Source organism: Choloepus didactylus, chromosome 5 (assembly GCF_015220235.1).
Source record: "Choloepus didactylus isolate mChoDid1 chromosome 5, mChoDid1.pri, whole genome shotgun sequence".
In the NCBI taxonomy this organism is placed as follows: domain Eukaryota; kingdom Metazoa; phylum Chordata; class Mammalia; order Pilosa; family Megalonychidae; genus Choloepus; species Choloepus didactylus.
Genome location: NC_051311.1, coordinates 137,458,153 through 137,479,673, shown reverse-complemented (window position 1 = coordinate 137,479,673; position 21,521 = coordinate 137,458,153). Strand labels below are relative to the sequence as shown.

Genomic DNA, 21,521 nt, shown 5'->3' with positions numbered 1-21,521 from the left:
GCTAGAAAGAAAACTCCCAGCTTTATTAACTGAGGCTTTCTATGTTCTGTCCTCCTGACTAGAGTTCTTACATATAGAAACCAAGCATTTCTTAATAAAACAAACAAATAAAAAAAACTAAAGCAAATTAAACAGGAAGAATCCTGGGGATTGTTCTCTAATAACCTCAAAACTACCTTACGGCAAGGTGGGGCAAGATGGCGGACTGGTGAGCTGTATGTTTTAGTTATTCCTCCAGGAAAGTAGGTAGAAAGCCAGGAACTGCGTGGACTGGACACCACAGAGCAATCGGACTTTGGGCATACTTCATACAACACTAATGAAAACGTGGAACTGCTGAGATCAGTGAAATCTGTAAGTTTTTGTGGCCAGGGGACCCGCACCCCTCCCTGCCAGGCTCAGTCCCGTGGGAGGAGGGGCTGTCAGCTCCGGGAAGGAGAAGGGAGAACTCCAGTGGCAGCCCTTATCGGAAACTCATTCTACTGATCCAAACTCCAACATAGATAGACTGAGACCAGACACCAGAGAATCTGAGAGCAGCCAGCCCAGCAGAGAGGAGACAGGCATAGAAAAAAACAACACGAAAAACTCCAAAATAAAAGCGGAGGATTTTTGGAGTTCTGGTGAACATAGAAAGGGGAAGGGCAGAGCTCAGGCCCTGAGGCTCGTATGCAAATCCTGAAGAAAAGCTGATCTCTCTGCCCTGTGGACCTTTCCTTAATGGCCCTAATTGCTTTGTCTCTTAGCATTTCAATAACCCATTAGATTTCTGAGGAGGGCCCTTTTTTTTTTTTTAATCCTTTTTTCTTTTTCTAAAACAATTACTCTAAGAAGCCCAATATAGAAAGCTTCAAAGACTTGCAATTTGGGCAGGTCAACACAAGAGCAGAACTAAGAGAGCTCTGAGACAAAAGGCAATAATCCAGTGGCTGAGAAAATTCACTAAACACCGCAATTTCCCAAGAAAAGGGGGGTGTCCGCTCACAGCCATCATCCTGGTGGACAGGAAACACTCCTGCCCATCGCCAGCCTCATAGCCCAGAGCTGCCCCAGACAACCCAGTGTGACGGAAGCGCTTCAAATAACAGGCACACACCACAAAACTGGGCGTGGACATTAGCCTTCCCTGCAACCTCAGCTGATTGTCCCAGAGTTGGGAAGGTGGAGCAGTGTGAATTAACAAAGCCCCATTCAGCCATCATTTCAGCAGACTGGGAGCCTCTCTACACAGCCCAGCAGCCCAGAACTGCCCTGGGGGGACGGCACTCACCTGTGACATAGCACAGTCATCCCTCAACAGAGGACCCGGGGTGCACAGCCTGGAAGAGGGGCCCACTTGCAAGTCTCAGAAGCCATACGCCAATACCAAGGACTTGTGGGTCAGTGGCAGACACAAACTGTGGCAGGACTGAACTGAAGGATTAGACTATTGCAGCACCTTTAAAACTCTAGGATCACCAGGCAGATTGGCTTGTTAGAGCCACCCCCCCTCCCTGACTGCCCAGAAACACGCCCCATATACAGGGCAGGCAACACCAACTACACACGCAAGCTTGGTACACCAATTGGACCCCACAAGACTCACTCCCCCACTCACCAAAAAGGCTAAGCAGGGGAGAACTGGCTTGTGGAGAACAGGTGGCTCGTGGACGCCACCTGCTGGTTAGTTAGAGAAAGTGTACTCCACGAAGCTGTAGATCTGATAAATTAGAGATAAGGACTTCAATTGGTCTACAGATCCTAAAAGAACCCTATCAAGTTCAGCAAATGCCAAGAGGCCAAAAACAACAGAAAATTATAAAGCATATGAAAAAACCAGACGATATGTATAACCCAAGGCCAAGCACCCAAATCAAAAGACCAGAAGAGACACAGCACCTAGAGCAGCTACTCAAAGAACTAAAGATGAACAATGAGACCATAGTACGGGATACAAAGGAGATCAAGAAGACTCTAGAAGAGCATAAAGAAGACATTGCAAGACTAAATAAAAAAATGGATGATCTTATGGAAATTAAAGAAACTGTTGACCAAATTAAAAAGATTCTGGACACTCATAGTACAAGACTAGAGGAAGTTGAACAACGAATCAGTGACCTCGAAGATGACAGAATGGAAAATGAAAGCATAAAAGAAAGAATGGGGAAAAAAATTGAAAAAATTGAAATGGACCTCAGGGATATGACAGATAATACGAAACGTCCAAATATAAGACTCATTGGTGTTCCAGAAGGGGAAGAAAAGGGTAAAGGTCTACGAAGAGTATTCAAAGAAATTGTTGGGGAAAACTTCCCAAATCTTCTAAACAACATAAATACACAAATCATAAATGCTTAGCGAACTCCAAATAGAATAAATCCAAATAAACCCACTCCGAGACATATTCTGATCACACTGTCAAACACAGAAGAGAAGGAGCAAGTTCTGAAAGCAGCAAGAGAAAAGCAATTCACCACATACAAAGGAAACAGCATAAGACTAAGTAGTGACTACTCAGCAGCCACCATGGAGGCAAGAAGGCAGTGGCACGATATATTTAAAATTCTGAGTGAGAAAAATTTCCAGCCAAGAATACTTTATCCAGCAAAGCTCTCCTTCAAATTTGAGGGAGAGCTTAAATTTTTCACAGACAAACAAATGCTGAGAGAATTTGCTAACAAGAGACCTGCCCTACTGGAGATACTAAAGGGAGCCCTACAGACAGAGAAACAAAGAAAGGACAGAGAGACTTGGAGAAAGGTTCAGTACTAAAGAGATTCGGTATGGGTACAATAAAGGATATTAATAGAGAGAGGGAAAAATATGACAAACATAAACCAAAGGATAAGATGGCCGATTCAAGAAATGCCTTCACGGTTATAATGTTGAATGTAAATGGATTAAACTCCCCAATTAAAAGATATAGATTCACAGAATGGATCAAAAAAAATGAACCATCAATATGTTGCATACAAGAGACTCATCTTAGACACAGGGACACAAAGAAACTGAAAATGAAAGGATGGAAAAAAATATTTCATGCAAGCTACAGCCAAAAGAAAGCAGGTGTAGCAATATTAATCTCAGATAAAATAGACTTTAAATGCAAGGATGTTTTGAGAGACAAAGAAGGCCACTACATACTAATAAAAGGGGCAATTCAACAAGAAGAAATAACAATCGTAAATGTCTATGCACCCAATCAAGGTGCCACAAAATACATGAGAGAAACACTGGCAAAACTAAAGGAAGCAATTGATGTTTCCACAATAATTGTGGGAGACTTCAACACATCACTCTCTCCTATAGATAGATCAACCAGACAGAAGACCAATAAGGAAATTGAAAACCTAAACAATCTGATAAATGAATTAGATTTAACAGACATCTACAGGACATTACATCCCAAATCACCAGGATACACATACTTTTCTAGTGCTCACGGAACTTTCTCCAGAATAGATCATATGCTGGGACATAAAACAAGCCTCAATAAATTTAAAAAGATTGAAATTATTCAAAGCACATTCTCTGACCACAATGGAATACAATTAGAAGTCAATAACCATCAGAGACTTAGAAAATCCTCAACAAAATACTTGCAAATCGAATCCAAAGACACATTAAAAAAATCATACACCATGACCAAGTGGGGTTCATTCCAGGCATGCAAGGATGGTTCAACATAAGAAAATCAATCAATGTATTACAACACATTAACAAGTCAAAAGGGAAAAATCAATTGATCATCTCAATAGATGCTGAAAAAGCATTTGACAAAATCCAACATCCCTTTTTGATAAAAACACTTCAAAAGGTAGGAATTGAAGGAAACTTCCTCAACATGATAAAGAGCATATATGAAAAACCCACAGCCAGCATAGTACTCAATGGTGAGAGACTGAAAGCCTTCCCTCTAAGATCAGGAACAAGACAAGGATGCCCGCTGTCACCACTGTTATTCAACATTGTGCTGGAAGTGCTAGCCAGGGCAATCCCGCAAGACAAAGAAATAAAAGGCATCCAAATTGGAAAAGAAGAAGTAAAACTGTCATTGTTTGCAGACGATATGATCTTATATCTAGAAAACCCTGAGAAATCGACGATACAGCTACTAGAGCTAATAAACAAATTTAGCAAAGTAGCGGGATACAAGATTAATGCACATAAGTCAGTAATGTTTCTATATGCTAGAAATGAACAAACTGAAGAGACACTCAAGAAAAAGATACCATTTTCAATAGCAACTAAAAAAATCAAGTACCTAGGAATAAACTTAACCAAAGATGTAAAAGACCTATACAAAGAAAACTACATAACTCTACTAAAAGAAATAGAAGGGGACCTTAAAAGATGGAAAAATATTCCATGTTCATGGATAGGAAGGCTAAATGTCATTAAGATGTCAATTCTACCCAAACTCATCTACAGATTCAATGCAATCCCAATCAAAATTCCAACAACCTACTTTGCAGACTTGGAAAAGCTAGTTATCAAATTTATTTGGAAAGGGAAGATGCCTCGAATTGCTAAAGACACTCTAAAAAAGAAAAACGAAGTGGGAGGACTTACACTCCCTGACTTTGAAGCTTATTATAAAGCCACAGTTGCCAAAACAGCATGGTACTGGCACAAAGATAGACATATAGATCAATGGAATCGAATTGAGAATTCGGAGATAGACCCTCAGATCTATGGCCGACTGATCTTTGATAAGGCCCCCAAAGTCACTGAACTGAGTCATAATGGTCTTTTCAACAAATGGGGCTGGGAGAGTTGGATATCCATATCCAAAAGAATGAAAGAGGACCCGTACCTCACCCCCTACACAAAAATTAACTCAAAATGGACCAAAGATCTCAATATAAAAGAAAGTACCATAAAACTCCTAGAAGATAATGTAGGAAAACATCTTCAAGACCTTGTATTAGGCAGCCACTTCCTAGACTTTACACCCAAAGCACAAGCAACAAAAGAAAAAATAGATAAATGGGAACTCCTCAAGCTTAGAAGTTTCTGCACCTCAAAGGAATTTCTCAAAAAGGTAAAGAGGCAGCCAACTCAATGGGAAAAAATTTTTGGAAACCATGTATCTGACTAAAGACTGATATCTTGCATATATAAAGAAATCCTACAACTCAATGACAATAGTACAGTCGGCCCAATTATAAAATGGGCAAAAGATATGAAAAGACAGCTCTCTGAAGAGGAAATACAAATGGCCAAGAAACACATGAAAAAATGTTCAGCTTCACTTGCTATTAGAGAGATGCAAATTAAGACCACAATGAGATACCATCTAACACCGGTTACAATGGCTGCCATTAAAAAAACAGGAAACTACAAATGCTGGAGGGGATGTGGAGAAATTGGAAGTCTTATTCATTGTTGGTGGGACTGTATAATGGTTCAGCCACTCTGGAAGTCAGTCTGGCAGTTCCTTAGAAAACTAGATATAGAGTTACCATTCGATCCAGCGATTGCACTTCTCGGTATATACCCGGAAGATCGGAAAGCAGTGACACGAACAGATATCTGCACGCCAATGTTCATAGCAGCATTATTCACAATTGCCAAGAGATGGAAACAACCCAAATGTCCTTCAACAGATGAGTGGATAAATAAAATGTGGTATATACACACGATGGAATACTACGCAGCAGTAAGAAGGAACGATCTCGTGAAACATATGACAACATGGATGAACCTTGAAGACATAATGCTGAGCGAAATAAGCCAGGCACAAAAAGAGAAATATTATATGCTACCACTAATGTGAACTTTGAAAAATATAAAACAAATGGCTTATAATGTAGAATGTAGGGGAACTAGCAATAAACAGCAATTAAGGAAGGGGGAACAATAATCCAAGAAGAACAGATAAGCTATTTAACATTCTGGGGATGCCCACGAATGACTATGGTCTGTTAATTTCTGATGGATATAGTAGGAACAAGTTCACAGAATTGTTGCTATATTAGGTAACTTTCTTGGGGTAAAGTAGGAACATGTTGGAAGTTAAGCAGTTATCTTAGGTTAGTTGTCTTTTTCTTACTCCCTTGTTATGGTCTCTCTGAAATGTTCTTTTATTGTATGTTTGTTTTCTTTTTAACTATTTTTTCATACAGTTGATTTAAAAAAGAAGGGAAAGTTAAAAAAAAAAAAAGAAAAACAAGGAAAAAAGATGTAGTGCCCCCTTGAGGAGCCTGTGGAGAATGCAGGGGTATTGGCCTACCCCACCTCGATGGTTGCTAACGTGACCACAGACATAGGGGACTGGTGGTTTGATGGGTTGAGCCCTCTACCATAGGTTTTACCCTTGGGAAGACGGTTGCTGCAAAGGAGAGGCTAGACCTCCCTATGGTTGTGCCTAAGAGCCTCCTCCCGAATGCCTCTTTGTTGCTCAGATGTGGCTCTCTCTCTCTGGCTAAGCCAACTTGAAAGGTGAAATCACTGCCCTCCCCCTTACGTGGGATCGGACACCCCAGGGAGTGAATCTCCCTGGCAACATGGAATATGACTCCCGGGGAGGAATGTAGACCTGGCATCGTGGGACGGAGAACATCCTCTTGACCAAAAGGGGGATGTGAAAGGAAATGAAATAAGCTTCAGTAGCAGAGAGATTCCAAAAGGAGCCGAGAGGTCACTCTGGTGGGCACTCTTACGCACACTTTAGACAACCCTTTTTAGGTTCTAAAGAATTGGGGTAGCTGGTGGTGGATACCTGAAACTATCAAACTACAACCCAGAACCCATGAATCTCGAAGACAATTGTATAAAAATGTAGCTTATGAGGGGTGACAATGGGATTGGGAAAGCCATAAGGACCACACTCCACTTTGTCTAGTTTATGGATGGATGAGTAGAAAAATAGGGGAAGGAAACAAACAGACAAAGGTACCCAGTGTTCTTTTTTACTTCAATTGCTCTTTTTCACTCTAATTATTATTCTTGTTATTTTTGTGTGTGTGCTAATGAAGGTGTCAGGGATTGATTTAGGTGATGAATGTACAACTATGTAATGGTACTGTGAACAATCGAATTTACGATTTGTTTTGTATGACTGTGTGGTATGTGAATATATCTCAATAAAATGAAGATAAAAAAAAAAAAAAAAAAAAACTACCTTACATCAGTCGCCTCCTTCAACCTGTCTACTGACTTTTCTCCTTCAGCATTTAAACATTCTCAAATCTCTTTCCTCTGTAAAATGAAAACCAACAATCAAATAAAAACCTTCCTTCAATTTACATTCCTTCTAATCTCTCCTTTCCTTCACAGACCAAGTTTCTTGAAAAAGAATATAATACTCATAGACTTCTTTTTCTTCATTTCTTTCTCTCCTGTATCTGTTATGATCTGGCTCCACCATATCTCTAAAACAGCTCTCTTATTAAGGCCAGCAATAATTAAGAGTCTCTGCAAATGCCTATCAACACTTTCCTGTTCTTATCTTATGTAATCACTTGATAACGACTGACACTGTAGACTATTTCCTCTTTGAACATGTCTCTTGCTTCAGCTTCTCTGAAGTCACTATCCTGTTTTTCCTTCTTCTCTGGACTCTCCTTAAGCCTTCACAAGCTTTAATTCTGCCACCCATCCCTTAGGGTTCTCCAGGGTTTTATCATCAACTATGATTCCCTTTTACTCTAGAAATGTTTAAAGTGATCCCATCTACATCCTGAGTTTCATTATCATCTATTAGCTGGTGACTCCCAAACATATATCTCTACCTCAGACTCTGTTTGGCCTACTGCCCCTGGACATGTCCACTTCAAACACAACATAATCCAGTTCCCTAATGTATTCATTTCCTAGGGCTACCATAACAAATTACCACACTGGGGTGGCTTAAAACAGAAATTAATTCTCTCTCAGTTCTCAAAGCTTGAAGTCTGAAATCAAGGTGTCAGCAGGGCCATGCCCCCTCAGAAGATTTGAGGAAAGAATCTTTCCTTGCCTCTTCCTAGCTTCGGGTCACTCCTTGGCATTTCTTGGCTTGTAGCTGCATCATTTCATTCTCTGCCTCTGTCTTCAATGGCCTTTTCCCCTTGTTGTGCATCCTCTCCTCTTTTTATAAAGACATCAGTCATTGGATTTAGGACCCACCCTAACCCAGTATGACTTCATTTTAATTGACATCTGCAAAGATCCTATTTCCAAATGTCACATTCACAGGAAAGAGGGTTAGGACTTGAATATCTGATTGGGGGACACAATTCAACCCACTACACCCATCCTGGGAAATGGCACTTTCATCCATCCAGTCATCTAAGCCCACAGCCTGGGAGTCTACCTAAATTACTCCTTCCCTTTCAACTCTCAGAAGTAGTTGTTAATATCAACTTTGCTTCCTAGATACCTCTTATACCTGTCTCTTTCTCTCTATGCCCACTGTCATTGTCACCATCAACACATAACTGCTTCCAACCCCAGCATCTCTTATGTCTTAGATACTTGCACCTTCCATGGCAGGGGCTGGCAACATTTGGTGTGCAACACGGAAGCACCTGAGGAAATTAAAAGTTCAAATCACTTGAGGAAATTAAAATCAAAAGCCCCAAGGCTCACTCAGACATTAGGATTTAAGTATCTGGAATGGAGACTACTGGGCATTGGCTTTTTGAAAATCTTCTAATGTGCATTCAGTATTTCAAACCACTGCTTTATGGTTTTTACAAATGAGTTGAGCAAGACAAAAAATAATAATCTAACCAAGAAATATCATGGTCATCCAAGGCTACCAAAATAATGACATGGATCTCTGGTAATTATACCCTAAAACAAGAACAAACAAACAGAAGCAAAACCAAAAACCTCTGTTATTTTTGCTATAATTGATACATAGGACATAGAACAACATTGACTACTGCATCTTCAATCATAAAGGGGCCATTCAGGTTACATAAACATACAAAGTGAACTTTGGAGAGTCCCAAAGGCATTCAAATTCATATTTTTAAAAAGCATGGCAGTACATTTTAGGGATCAAATTTTACCTGGTAGCTGCTTGTCTAAAAGCCAGTCTGCATTAATTTGCTTGGTCACTGTCTGAGGTTGACAGTTATTATTGTTGATATCTGTAGCTTTCCATCTTCTGTTGGGGAAAAAACAGTACCCATATTTCCCTCCTCCCCAACTCTAAAGCCATTGGCTTGAGTGAGAACGACCTCAGCCTAGCTCCAGAGGTGGGCCCTGATTCCACTGCTTTGGCCACAGTAACTGATTAAGAGATAAGCCAGAATCTGATTAGAATTGGACGTTCTGAGAGGAAGGAACTTTCTTCTCTCTTCCAGAAGACAGAAGGTTTATCCAGCCCAAGGACAGTGAGGTATAAGAGTATGAGCAGTCAGTCAGTGGTAACTGCTAGGGGAGCAACTAGAGCAGTGTGTGATGCTTGAAGATGAAGCCAACACCGTGGCAGGCAGAGTGGAGACACAGAAAAAAAGACTTGTTCTTAAAGCCAGGCCTACCATGGACTTTTCAGTTATGGAAGCCAACATTTATTATATTTCTTCAAACAAGTTAAATAATTTTAATTACTTGCAACATAAGGACCACACTGATACATACACTTACTGTCTTTATTAGAATTCAAATAGTTATCATTTGTACATGCTTGTTTCTAATATTGTTAATTCTTGCTACTATATTAAATAACTAGCCAAAAAGTGAGCATGATTCTGAATTTTTCCTTTCTCAGAAGGCGATGGAAATTCAAGTCCACAGCTGAGGAACAAAATTATCAAGATGAAATATAGTGAGGATTTTTTGTGAATTTATAACACCTTTAGCTCAGAAAAACCCTCAAAAGAGGAAGAATCTGTCTTGTTACTATCATGTCACATTAGAAAGTATGTAGTACATTGTTTCACAGTATTTGTGAGCATTAACACTTCTAAATATGTTTAAAAAAAGAAAAAAAGGAATTAAATTAAATGTTTACATTGAATTCACAGTGTTGAAGACTAGAGAGTAAATAAAATAACTATGGATACAAGTTAGGTTATCATAATCATACTATTGAAGAATCAACAGATACTTATTGAATGGTAACTAGATTTATTCAGTAACCTTGTATAAATCATATTTACAAGGTTAGATAATTGTTGGCTAGACATATAACTGGAAAACACACAGCACCCATACTTGTATTCCATTTGACTACAGCTAAGTGACAATTTTTTAAATTAAGCTTTTTATTTTTGAACAACTTTAGATTACAGAATTATTTTAAAGATAGGACACATATTCCCATATAACTCATACCCAGTTACCCCTGTTAATAACATCTTACCTTAGTGTGGTATACTTGCTACAATTGATGAACAAATACAGATACATTATTATTAACTAAAGCTCATACTTTACTTATATTTCCTGTTCTTCTCTAATGTCCTTTTTCTGTCCCAGAATCCCATACCACATAACATTATTTAATCATCATGTCTTCTTAGGCTTCTTTTGGCTCAGTTTCTCAGACTTTCCTTGTTTTGATGGTTTGAAGACCTTGAGTTTTGGAGAATACTGCTCAGGTATTCTGCAGGATGTCCCTCAATTGGGTATGTTTTTATCATGGTTAAACTGGGGCAATACTATTTTGGGAGGAAAACCATCGAGTAAAGTGCTTCTCATCACTTCACATCAGATGTATACAATATCAATATGACATCACTGTTGGTGATCATCTTGATCACTTGACTGAGGTACTGTTTGTGTCAAGTTCCTCCACTGTAAAGTTACTCTGTTTTGCCTCCCTTTCCATACCGTAATCTTTGAAGAAAGTCACTATGCCCAGCTTATACTTAAGTATTGGTGAGTTACACTCTACCTTCCTAAGGGTAGAACAGCTACATAAATTATTTGAAATTCTTCTATGCAGGAGATTTCTCTCTTCTCCCCCATTTACTTATTTAGTTATTTATATCAGAATGGATTCATGGATATTAATTATACAATTCTATACTATTTTATTTTCTTGCTCAAATTTTCCAGCATTGGCCATTGGGAGTTCTTTCATTTGACTCTTGTATCTCATTGACATACCCTCATCATTGTGGATTGTTTCATTTTTCCAAGCATTTTCTTATTTTCTGCTACTACAAGATGCCCCAGTCTTAGAATCAGCCATCTCTTCAAGGACCTGGTTCTTTTTATTGGGCAATAGGTATGTTCATTGCTCCTGGGATGTCACTGCTTATAGACCCACTCAGCTGACACAGCAAAGGGATATGTTTGCTTCTACTAATCTGTGTATATACACAATTTAAGCATGAATTCATGCTGATACCTAAAACTCTAATCTATTTAAATAAATATGCTCTCAACTCAGAACACTAGTCAACTATTTCATCAGTGTTTTGTGGCCTAAAACATTTTTGAAACTACTGTGGGAAAAACTAGTCATTGCCTATCCAAATTCATTCTTCTTTTTTCTCCACCTCCTTGCAGATAGATGCAGCCAAGTGACTAAGTTCTGGCCAGTGGGGAAGGGAAATTGTACAGGGATTTATAGGAAAGTTTCTGAAAGTGATGACATTCTGCTGGCACATCCCTTTCCTTTACCTTTCCCCCTTCTTCCTTCCTGCTGCCTGGAACTCACACAAGATGGCTGGACTGCTAGAAGCTATCTTGAATCATGAAGTAATCATGAGGATAGTAACTAGTGCTTAGTAAAACGAAAAGAGAAGTCTGGAATTCTGATGACTCAGAGCTGTCATACAGGCCCCGAACTGCCTATATCCAGACTTCTTTTACATGAGGAAAAAATAAAATGCTAACATTTGGCCTTTTTGTTTTATCCATCCAAATCTAATCATAATAGACATACTTTTGGAAACAGCCTTAAGATCTTGTTTTTTAACCAAACTAGATAATTTTCATGAATGCTTACCTATTACCCTCCCCAAAAGACTTCCTTAAAAAAATTGTGTTATTATGGAAGTTGTAGGTTTACAGAAAAATTATGCATAAAATAGACTTCCCATGTACAACCCTATTATTAACACTTTACAATTAGTGTAGTACTTTTGTTACAATTCATGAAAGAACATGTTTATAATTGTACTATTAACTATAGTCCTTTGTTTACAATAGGGTTCACTGTGTTGTACAGTCCTTTGTTTTCTCGTATTTAATTTTTTATTCTAGTAACATATATACAACCTAAAAATATATACTTCTTAGTCCTAAAGAGTGGAGAGTAGAGAAGGGAGAATGGGACTTGTTCTGGAATGGAAAGAAAGAAATGTGGGGATCCTAAGTGATCTGGGCAAGGGAATATATCATACACATGGAAGTGAGTGAATAAATACAATCTCTTGAGGAAAGGTGTGAAAATGATTAGATAGTGTGGGCTTTGCTGGGAAAGTCCTTGAAATAAACTATCCTATTGGTTTTAAAAAATGGAAAGGTCTTTGGAAATCATGGCTTTAAAGAGAAGACTGGTACAATGACCAACAATCAAATGCTGAACTGGATAGCATGGATAAAATTAGAACTATAAGGAACCATAAGGGTTTTCCACATTTCAAGTACCTGGTAACAAGAGCCTAAATGACAATTACAGTCATAGGGAGAATATCTTTATGGCTTTGGAATAAAGAATTGTTAAACTGAGTGTTTTCTTGGCTTCACCTTCATTATCCTCTCCTTCCAGGATTTTTACATCATGATGCTAGATCTTTAATTGTAGTCTGTTGTAGTTTCCCAGGCTGATTATACAAATATCATTCAACAGTTTGGCTTCAGTAATGGGAATTTATTAGCTTATGGTTTTAGGGCTGGGAAAATGTCCAAATCAAGGCCTCATCAAGGCGATGCTTTCTCCCCAAAGACTGTGGCTTCTGGGACTGGCTGCCAGCAACCCTTGGTCCTTAGCTTGCAACATGGCAAGGTCCATGGTGGCATCTCCTGGTCTTTCCCTTCTCTTCCAGGTTCCGTTGATTTCAGCTTCTGGCTGCTCCATCTGTGGCGCTCTGTCTCTCTCTCTCTCTCTGAATTTCATTCTTTTATAAAGGCCTCTAGTAAAAGGATTAAGACGCCATCCTGACTGATGTGGGGCATACCCTAACTAAAGTAACCGCATCAAAAGATCCTACTTACAACTGGTTTACATCCACAGGAATGGATTAAATTTAAGAACATGTTTTTCTGGAGTACATATAGCTTCAAACCATCACATAGTTCCACAGATTTTTGAGGCTATGTTAATTTTTTTTCCAGTCTATTTTTGTCTCTATTGTTTAGATTGGTTGTTTCTATTGTTTTCTCTTCCATTTCTTCATTCTGCTATTGAGCTCATCCATGGAGGTTTTTATTTATTTTTTTAACTTTAGAAATAATTTCATTTTATGTGCAAGCAATGTTCTGATGTTCTACCCATAAATTCTATTTTCCATAAACAACAGTATCTTTTGTAAAGAAAACAATGCAAAAAATTTAAAGAGGCGCAGGAATTCCTTTGCTTCTAAATCAGTGCCAAGCTGGAAGAATAAAGCTTGTCCCACCAGGAATCTCAAGTTAGAACTGAATATTCTATAGTGGAAATCAATTGAGTTTAGCACCATTTCAGGAAAAAGACTAGTGAGTTCTCAGCCACAACTGGCTACCAGAAGACTCAAACCAGGTTAGATCAGTCTAACATAATAGGCTTCAATCTATGAGGCCAAAACACTCATCTATGGTGCTAGTAAACAAAAATGGGAAATCTTGAAATCAAAATAAAATATCGAGACCAATTGTCACACTTGTAGTTTCCCCACTTCTATAGCACTGATAAAAATTACTGCAAAGAAAATTTTGTGTTATATATCACTATCCAGGGATTTTTGTCAATTAGTTATCATATAAATGCTGCCTAGAGCCATTAACCAAATGACATGACCATTTTTATGTCCACCATTCATTTCTGTAATAATAAACAGAATTTTCATGATTTCCATAAGTACATCTATCAGTGAAGGTTAAAAGTTAACAGATGAAATATAATATGATATCCATAAAATCTGATGTTTTATAGACAGCAATGTGGGAGAGATGTATTTTTAATCACCCTTCATTTGTGACTTTATGTAAAAAATAAACCAATAATTTAGAAGTTTCAGGTCTCCACAGATTTTCAAATGCATATATAGAAATGGTTATAGTGAGATTTTTAAGAAATATCTTTCTTGTCTACATCCTGTTGAAATTTCTGTACCGCCTTTCTTCCAGCTGCTTTCCTTTGCTTGCAAGAGGAGCTCAGATAAGATGGATGTTTTGCTTGATTTCTTTGATGTCTTGAACTTTTGTTAGTTCTTTTATTTTTCTTCAACCTGTTCATTATAAATTTAGCTTGAAGTTCCTGTTTAATTTCTTCAATTCTCTTCATTGAATCAATAGTTTTATTTCATTGCTCTTGCTGGTACTTGACAGGTTCCTTTTTACATTTTTCAAATTCAAATTAATTATCCACCATAAGCTCTTTACCAGTTGTTTTCCAAAATGTTTTAGTTCTCCTAACCTTGCAAGAATTACGTTTCTTTTTAAAGTTTTTATGATATTTGGATTTGCAGAATCTGAACACCTTGCAATCATCGTGGATGAACATCATGCTGTGGCCAGGATAGAAGGGCCCCGAGCAGAAAATACACTTTCTCGATACGCAGGATAAGCCTGCATGTGTACCACTGAGATTTTTTTTTTTTTTTTTATTTTGGTTGGTATATTTTTCAGTTCTAAACTTTCCATTTGGTTCTTCTTTATATCTTCTATTTCTTTGTAAAGACTTATCTTTTTTCAATTGTTTCTGCATAATTGCTCATTGAAACATTATTCTGATAGCCACTTAAAAATATTTGTCAGACAACAAGTTCTCTATCATTCAGTGTTTGTAAATACTGATTATCTTTTCTTCATTCAGTTTGAGATCTTCTTGGTATGACAAATGATTTTCAATTGATACCTGGATGTTTTGGGTATTATGACACTCTGAATCTTATTTAAACCTTCTGTTTTAGCTGCCTTTTTCTAACACTGCTCTTGCAGAGAATGAGAAGGAGGGACCACTTCATTAAGGCTAAGTGCGGGTAGAATTGTCTAGATTCCCTATTTGGCCTCCCCTGAAGTGGAGGCTCCTTGTTACTGCTGGGCGGGGTGGGATTTCCAGTTCCCCGCTAGGTCTCTGCTGATACCTCTCTATCTGGGAGGAGTGGGAGTGCCTCATTACTGCTTCCCATGTGTCCTCCACTGACACCATAATAGAGGAGAGGGCCTCATGACCTTTACCAATGGGCAGTGGTGAGTCTTAACTCTCCACTAGGCCTCCTCTGATACCAACCCAACTAGGAGGGGCAGGAGTATCTCATTACTGTCAGGGGGGTGGGATTACAGGCTCCTCATGAAAGAGTGTGGGTGGGGATGGAATGGAGGGGAACTTGTTACTGCCCTGAGGTGGGGATGAAAGTCCTGGCTCTCCACTTGGCCTTCTCTGACACCACCCCAGTGGGGTTGAGGAGTGGAGGGATTAGGGTGTTGGTATAACCTGGACCATATGGAAATCTTAGCTCCCCATTTGGCCTTTGCTGTCCAGGGTGGGGTGGGTCTACATTGTGTGCATGTATGGCAGGGAACGGGGGTGTGCCGGTTTGGATGTATTGTGTCCCCCAAAACGCCATGTTCTTTGATGCAATCTTGTGGGAGCAGAGGTATTAGTGTTGATTAGGTTGGAATCCTTTGACTGAGTGTTTCCATGGAGATGTGACTCAATCAACTGTGGATGAGACCTTTGACTGGATAATTTCCATGGAGGTGTTACCCCACCCATTCAGGGTGGGTCTTAATTGAATCACTGGAGTCCTATAAAAAAGTTCACAGACAGAAGGAGGTGCTGCAGCCAAGAGAGAGATTGAAGAATGCACAGGAGCTGGGAGTAGAGCTGGAACACAACCTGGGATCAGCAGGTGCCAGCCACGTGCCTTCCCAGCAAACAGAGGTTTTCCAGATGCCATTGGCCTTCCTTTGGTGAATGTATACTTGTGTTGATACCTTCATTTGGACATTTTCATGGCCTTCAGACTGTAACTCTGTAACCAAATAAACCCACTTTATAAAAGCCAATCCATTTCTGGTATTTTGCATTCTGGCAGCATTAGCAAAGTGGAACAGGGGGTTTGGCTACAATATAGTGGTTATTTTCTAAAAGTTTTTCGTCTTGTTAGGCTTCCCCCATTTTTTTTTTGTCGTATGTCTAGAGAAAACAGGTTTTAATTGGGGCAATTTTTGTCTGTGCCCATTGGCACTTTTAGGTTTCTGGCTTCTCTGGCACCCAGTTTGGGTTACATGAGGCTAAAAGAAAACCCAAGGAACATAGCACTAAGTTGTTCTTCAGATCCTGAGGTCCCTAGCTAGTCTGCTTTCTCTCTACCTTTCAGAGTCCTCTTATGTTTTATTTTATATATAATGTCTAGAGTTTTTAGTCATACTTAGTGGGAGAAAAAGGGAAGAATACATCTAGTCCATCTTAAGTCAAGAGCCATTATAACATTGAAACACAATTTTAAACATAAAGTGATAGAGAGTTAATGAAGTTCAAAAGTATCAGGAAGGCCATCAGATAAAGAAAGAAAGATACAATTATATCTGCAATAATCTTCAAATAGTAAGAATTAGTAAAAAAAAATTATAAATGTTTATGCAAAAACTTCTATGAAAATCTCAAACCCTTAATTTATGAATCAATATAGGGCTTTTGGAAACAGACAAGTTATCTATAAGATGTAGGGATATGGAGAAATCATAACTTATACCTGGTCACAGTTGAACACAATGAATCAAGACTTTCAATACCACTCCTGTTGCAAAGTCAACACCATCAATTAAAAAAAAAAGCAAATTAAAAAGATCTCATGCTTAGCTTACCTGTCTTCTTTCTGAGCCCCTTCCCCATTTCTCCCTTTCTAGTCATAGGAGAGTGCCATTCACAGGAGGCAGCCTTCTGTAAAGAAATACTCATTTTCAAGAAAAGATCCCTATAAACAACCTACAGAAACAAACAAAAAAACAGTAGCATGTAATAAAAATGACAAAAGCAATCTGATTGGACATAAAATCTCAAGAGGACTAGGACATAAACTCTAGGAGCTGGGGAGATCAAGTATTGTGTTGTCCTGTGTTGCAAAGAGCTCTGCTCTGTAGGTTGACATCCTTGAAAGACAAACTACATTTGGACAGTTAATTATAGAAACCTGCAAGGTTACCTTTATTAGTTGCAGGAGGTTTGTTCCAGCTAAACCTAAATAAACCAAGAAGAGAGCAACAGGTAGGAAATGCTCCAGAAACCTATTAACAGTTTTATCCTAGAGGTGAGGAATCAAATTTAGGATACTCTACCAATAACTGAAATGAATTTTTCCTCCCTCCCTCCCTTCTTTTCTGTTGGCTTAGGGTAAGGAGTGGGGGTGGGAAAACAGCAAAACAAGGGAACTGTTTTTCTAAAAATTACAGATGGGGACTTTGCATTCTGTACCAGTTCCTGGAAACATTACCAGCATGCCCAGGATCATGAGCGCATGCTTGGAAGTTATCCAATTCCTTTGCTTCTTTAAGCCACTCGAACTCCAACAGGGTGACTGGCAGAGGAAAAACAAGTTGTCAAAATCAAATCGGTTGATTCTGCTACTCAGATTAAAAAGTTAGGTGAGCACAACCCAATGCTTTAAATGAATAAATACAATGAAGGTGTTTGTGTGTGTGCGCGCGTGTGTGTGTGTCTGTGTGCTTGTGGAGGGGGGGGGCATCCTATCGCTTTAGCCGCTTCTCACTCTCCTCCTGTACAGCTTTTCTGCAAAGGCTACAAGTCTTGCTTTGGTGTATCCATGGCTCACAATCCTGGGCTGGGGTAGGTGGGGATGGGAAGTCTTGGAATTAACGCCAAGGGGTTCAGAGATTCAAATATGTACACCAAGCACCCACAGAAGAATGAATAAATAAGCGCGTGCTCTCTCTCCATCTCTCTCTCTAAACACGCACACATACATTTACAATGCTTCTGGATTTTACTTTACCTTTTTTTTTTTTTCTTATAAAATAGAAGTAGGCTGAGAATTTTCAAACATTACAGAAATATATTGGAGTAGAAAGTGTAAGTTCCGAGTAATTCTACCCTTTAAAGAAAGCAACACTATCAATTTATTTTCCTATTTTTCAAATTTATGGAGAAACCATTGGGTTAAATAAAATAAAACTAATTTAGAGCAGTTACTGGATTCATGGTACATTTCTGATTTTCAATGAAGAGACATTAAAAATACTAATACTACCATTAGGAGATCCACATATTAATGAGGTTAAAAACTGGTTCCTGTACTTGGGGAAATTGGAAACGTCTGCTCTTGCACAAAAACTGCAACAGCTGCTAGGAGTCAAAGTTTTGTACTTGCCTGAAAGAACATAACGCATACCCACAGCCTGAAAACCAGAAGGAGCGAAGGGGCTGGACCACGGTGCCTGAGGTAGAGGTGAGCAAAGGCCTCTTATTGGTGCATCACGAGGCCGCGGAGGAGCTTGGAATTGTGATTGGACGGCGCTCTCATCCGTAAGGTGATTGACAGACTCCGTCTCATCCGGCTGGCCTTTCCGCCCCGCGCTCCTCCCAGCGCGGATAGGCGCCCGCCCGGGTGGCGAGAGCGCGTGCGCGCTCGGCTCCACGTCGCGGCCGTGCACACCCGGTGGCCTGCGTACACTAGCATTCAGTGGGCGAGCCAGGAGGCGGCGGAGGTCATTGGTGGTAGGCGGGGCAGGGCAGCATGGCAGTCTTCTTACGGCTCCGAGGAGCCGCTTCCAGCTTCCAGTACTGGAGCCGCCGGCACTGGCCGGCTGCGCCCGGCCTTGTAGCGGGTAAGGGCTTCGCTCCTTCTCTCCCCATCTGTCCTCCGGCCGCCCGCTTCTCGTCCCCTGTGGGCCAAAGAGGTCTTTTCAAGGGAGGTGCTGCGGGTCGGTTGGGGCTTCAAAACCAAATTTTGGGGTGATCCCAAGGCCTGGCTTCTGCTTCTGCTGCTGTTCGCGCCGCTAGTGACCCCCTCGACTCCAGATGAATGTGGTTCAGCTTCTTTATAGGGACTTAGGAAGATCTGGGAAAGAACTAGGGTGAAGGGAAGAATGTTGGGTTTCGGCTTGCGCCTTTGCAGGTGGGGCTCCGAAAACATTTGGGGTTTGACTGGACATCTACTCCTGCGACCCCTGGCTTTTAAACGCCCCCCGAGGTGCACCCTGGGTGTGCGCGCCCCAGGGCAGTAGAGCCTGATTTGTGTTTTTAAACACCTTAAGCGGAATGGTCTTACACAAGTGGCTTCTTTACAGAGTAAGTCATTGCAGCAAAGTTGATTCACCCTTGACCGACAAGGCAGGCTCCCCCCCCCTTCTCTGTGACTGTTACCCGAAGTGGCACTTCTGTCAAATTATTAACCGAAACAGTTTATTCGGCGTCCACCAAAAGTGTGGCCTGAAGCTATCCCGCCTCCCTCCCCTTAAAGCATTGTTAAGTAAGGGAATGCTAACGATGCATTCAAGGAAGTGGTAATTTGAGAGCTAGATAGGTGATGAACAGTGATGAACACTGCAGGGTCTAAAAAGTACTGTAGTCCTTGATTCTTCCCGATTTTATGCACTTTTTACCACCACAGGATTCCTCCTTAATTGAAATATTGGTTGATTTCTGGACACACTGCTATTGTCTTCCTGTTAAAGTCTGAGAGTTTTAACAGTACACTATTTAGCAAGATCATAGTCAGGATAAAAAAGCCTTGGTATTAATTTTTTTTTCATATTTGCTTAAAAAAAAAAAAAAGAGTTGGAAATTGAGTTCTTGAACAGCTTCCCCTCATCCCTATCAATAAAACTTATGTGGAAGAGTGACTTTCCTCTCTGGTTCGAGAATCCATATGCTGTAAGAGAACAGAGGTCTGATACAGAATCACAGTTAGAAGATACAAACTCACAGAATCTGCCAATCTTGAGTGTAAACACTAGTCGAGCTACATAAAAAATGCCTCCCACTTTGGAGATACTTTTGAAAAAAAAAAAAAATCAATTAGCCATTTTTCCACAGTAGTAAATGTAGTTATCAGTTTTCATGTAGATGCATATTTCTTTCATTTTGATCAGCCAGGGAAGACATATTGCTGTTTAGTGGTTTTACAAGGTGTTCTGATGATATGTTAATGAACCTTTGATGTACTTTTATGAGTTGTGAAAGTTCTTAAAATCGTGGTGGAAGAGTCTGAGGCCCAAGACTATAATAATTGCTTTGTAAACTGGAAAGGCCAACCTCCACAATGTTGGTTAAACTGCTTTTACAGAGAATCTTGTACTTTGGATTCTTTAACCCAAAGATGTCATAAGGATATAGATTTTAAATGTTTCTTTTGTGGTGATTGTTTAAAACATTTTAGCAGTTATTTTTATTCTGTGGAATGGTTTTAAATGTTTCTGTTAATTTTAGCTTACTACAAAGGTGTTTTTGACATTGGAGTCTTAAAGAATAAAAAATATATACATTCAAGTTTGGAGTCTAGGGACATTAAGAAAAAGTACTATGTACCATTCTTGTTCAAATAGTAACATTATTCAGAGTTCTGAATTCTGTGGGATATTTGTCACCTCATTATGTTTAAAATGTTTATTTCATATGGATGGTAATATTTTAAACATCCGTATAATGTATTTATTTTATTAAAATGAGACCTAAAAATTGCAGACTAGTAGCACATCTTAATTTTAAAATATTTGAAGCATCAAGAAGGAAATAGAAAAATGAGAAGTATTAAACTATACATGTATTTCTATTTCATAATTTAATAAAAGTTTTTTTTTAAGTCTTAAAGGGTAATTAAATTAGTTTCAGACATGTTTGTTCAGAGAAAAAAATTCTACAGTTGTAGGCCCTTTGCAGTCATTGTGACTCACCAACATGTACTTGGAAAATTAATTTGAATCAGATCATCTTAAACTGACATCTGACCAAAGGTGGAATGAGAAAATTGCCAGCATCATCTACAAAAATGGAATCATTTAAAAAAAAATTATTGGTCCTTTTTGTGTGTATGAAGTCCATTTTCAAAGCAGTACAACTCGTAGCATAAATAAAATATATAATGGCATTTGTTCCTTTACATTAGCTTCTGGAGTTGCATGTGGCCTTACGACTGAAAGTTGATCTTAAACTTGTGAAATTATGTGGAAGAATATTTATTTCCAAAATAACTCGGACCCAAACCATAAAGGCATTTCTAGAGTATGTCACCACCACCTTAGATTAGTAACTCTTAATGTAAAGCAATTGTCACATTGAAGAAAGGGTCATAGTCTACAAACTTACATCTGTACATTTCAAGATGCTATCCTAGCTCAGCTTCTTTTGAGCAACTCAGGGTTGCAAACCGTGAGGGCAAAGGTCTACCATGCTTCTTTAAATCAGGCTAATGAAATTAACTTTGCCAAATTTTCTAGCTAGTTTCTTTGCTAATCTACCAATATCATCTTTGTATTGTGTTGACTGATTT

At 39.2% G+C, this 21,521-nt stretch overlaps 1 protein-coding gene and 1 pseudogene across 3 annotated transcripts in view; one reads left to right on the top strand and one right to left on the bottom strand.

The window, feature by feature from the left end:
- Positions 1-12,906: 12,906 nt before the first annotated feature.
- Positions 12,907-15,701, bottom strand: LOC119534520 (annotated as a pseudogene).
- A 2,966-nt stretch (positions 15,702-18,667) lies between these two features.
- Positions 18,668-21,521, top strand: part of HIBADH (3-hydroxyisobutyrate dehydrogenase) — a 169,042-nt gene continuing 166,188 nt past the window's right edge. The window contains exon 1 of one of the 3 annotated variants that reach the window (XM_037836958.1): positions 18,668-18,858. In XM_037836958.1, the coding sequence (XP_037692886.1) occupies positions 18,768-18,858 (91 nt within the window). In that variant the 5' untranslated portion in view covers positions 18,668-18,767. The remainder of the gene's footprint in view (positions 18,859-21,521) is intronic. The other 2 variants (XM_037836955.1, XM_037836956.1) reach the window with 2 other exon arrangements.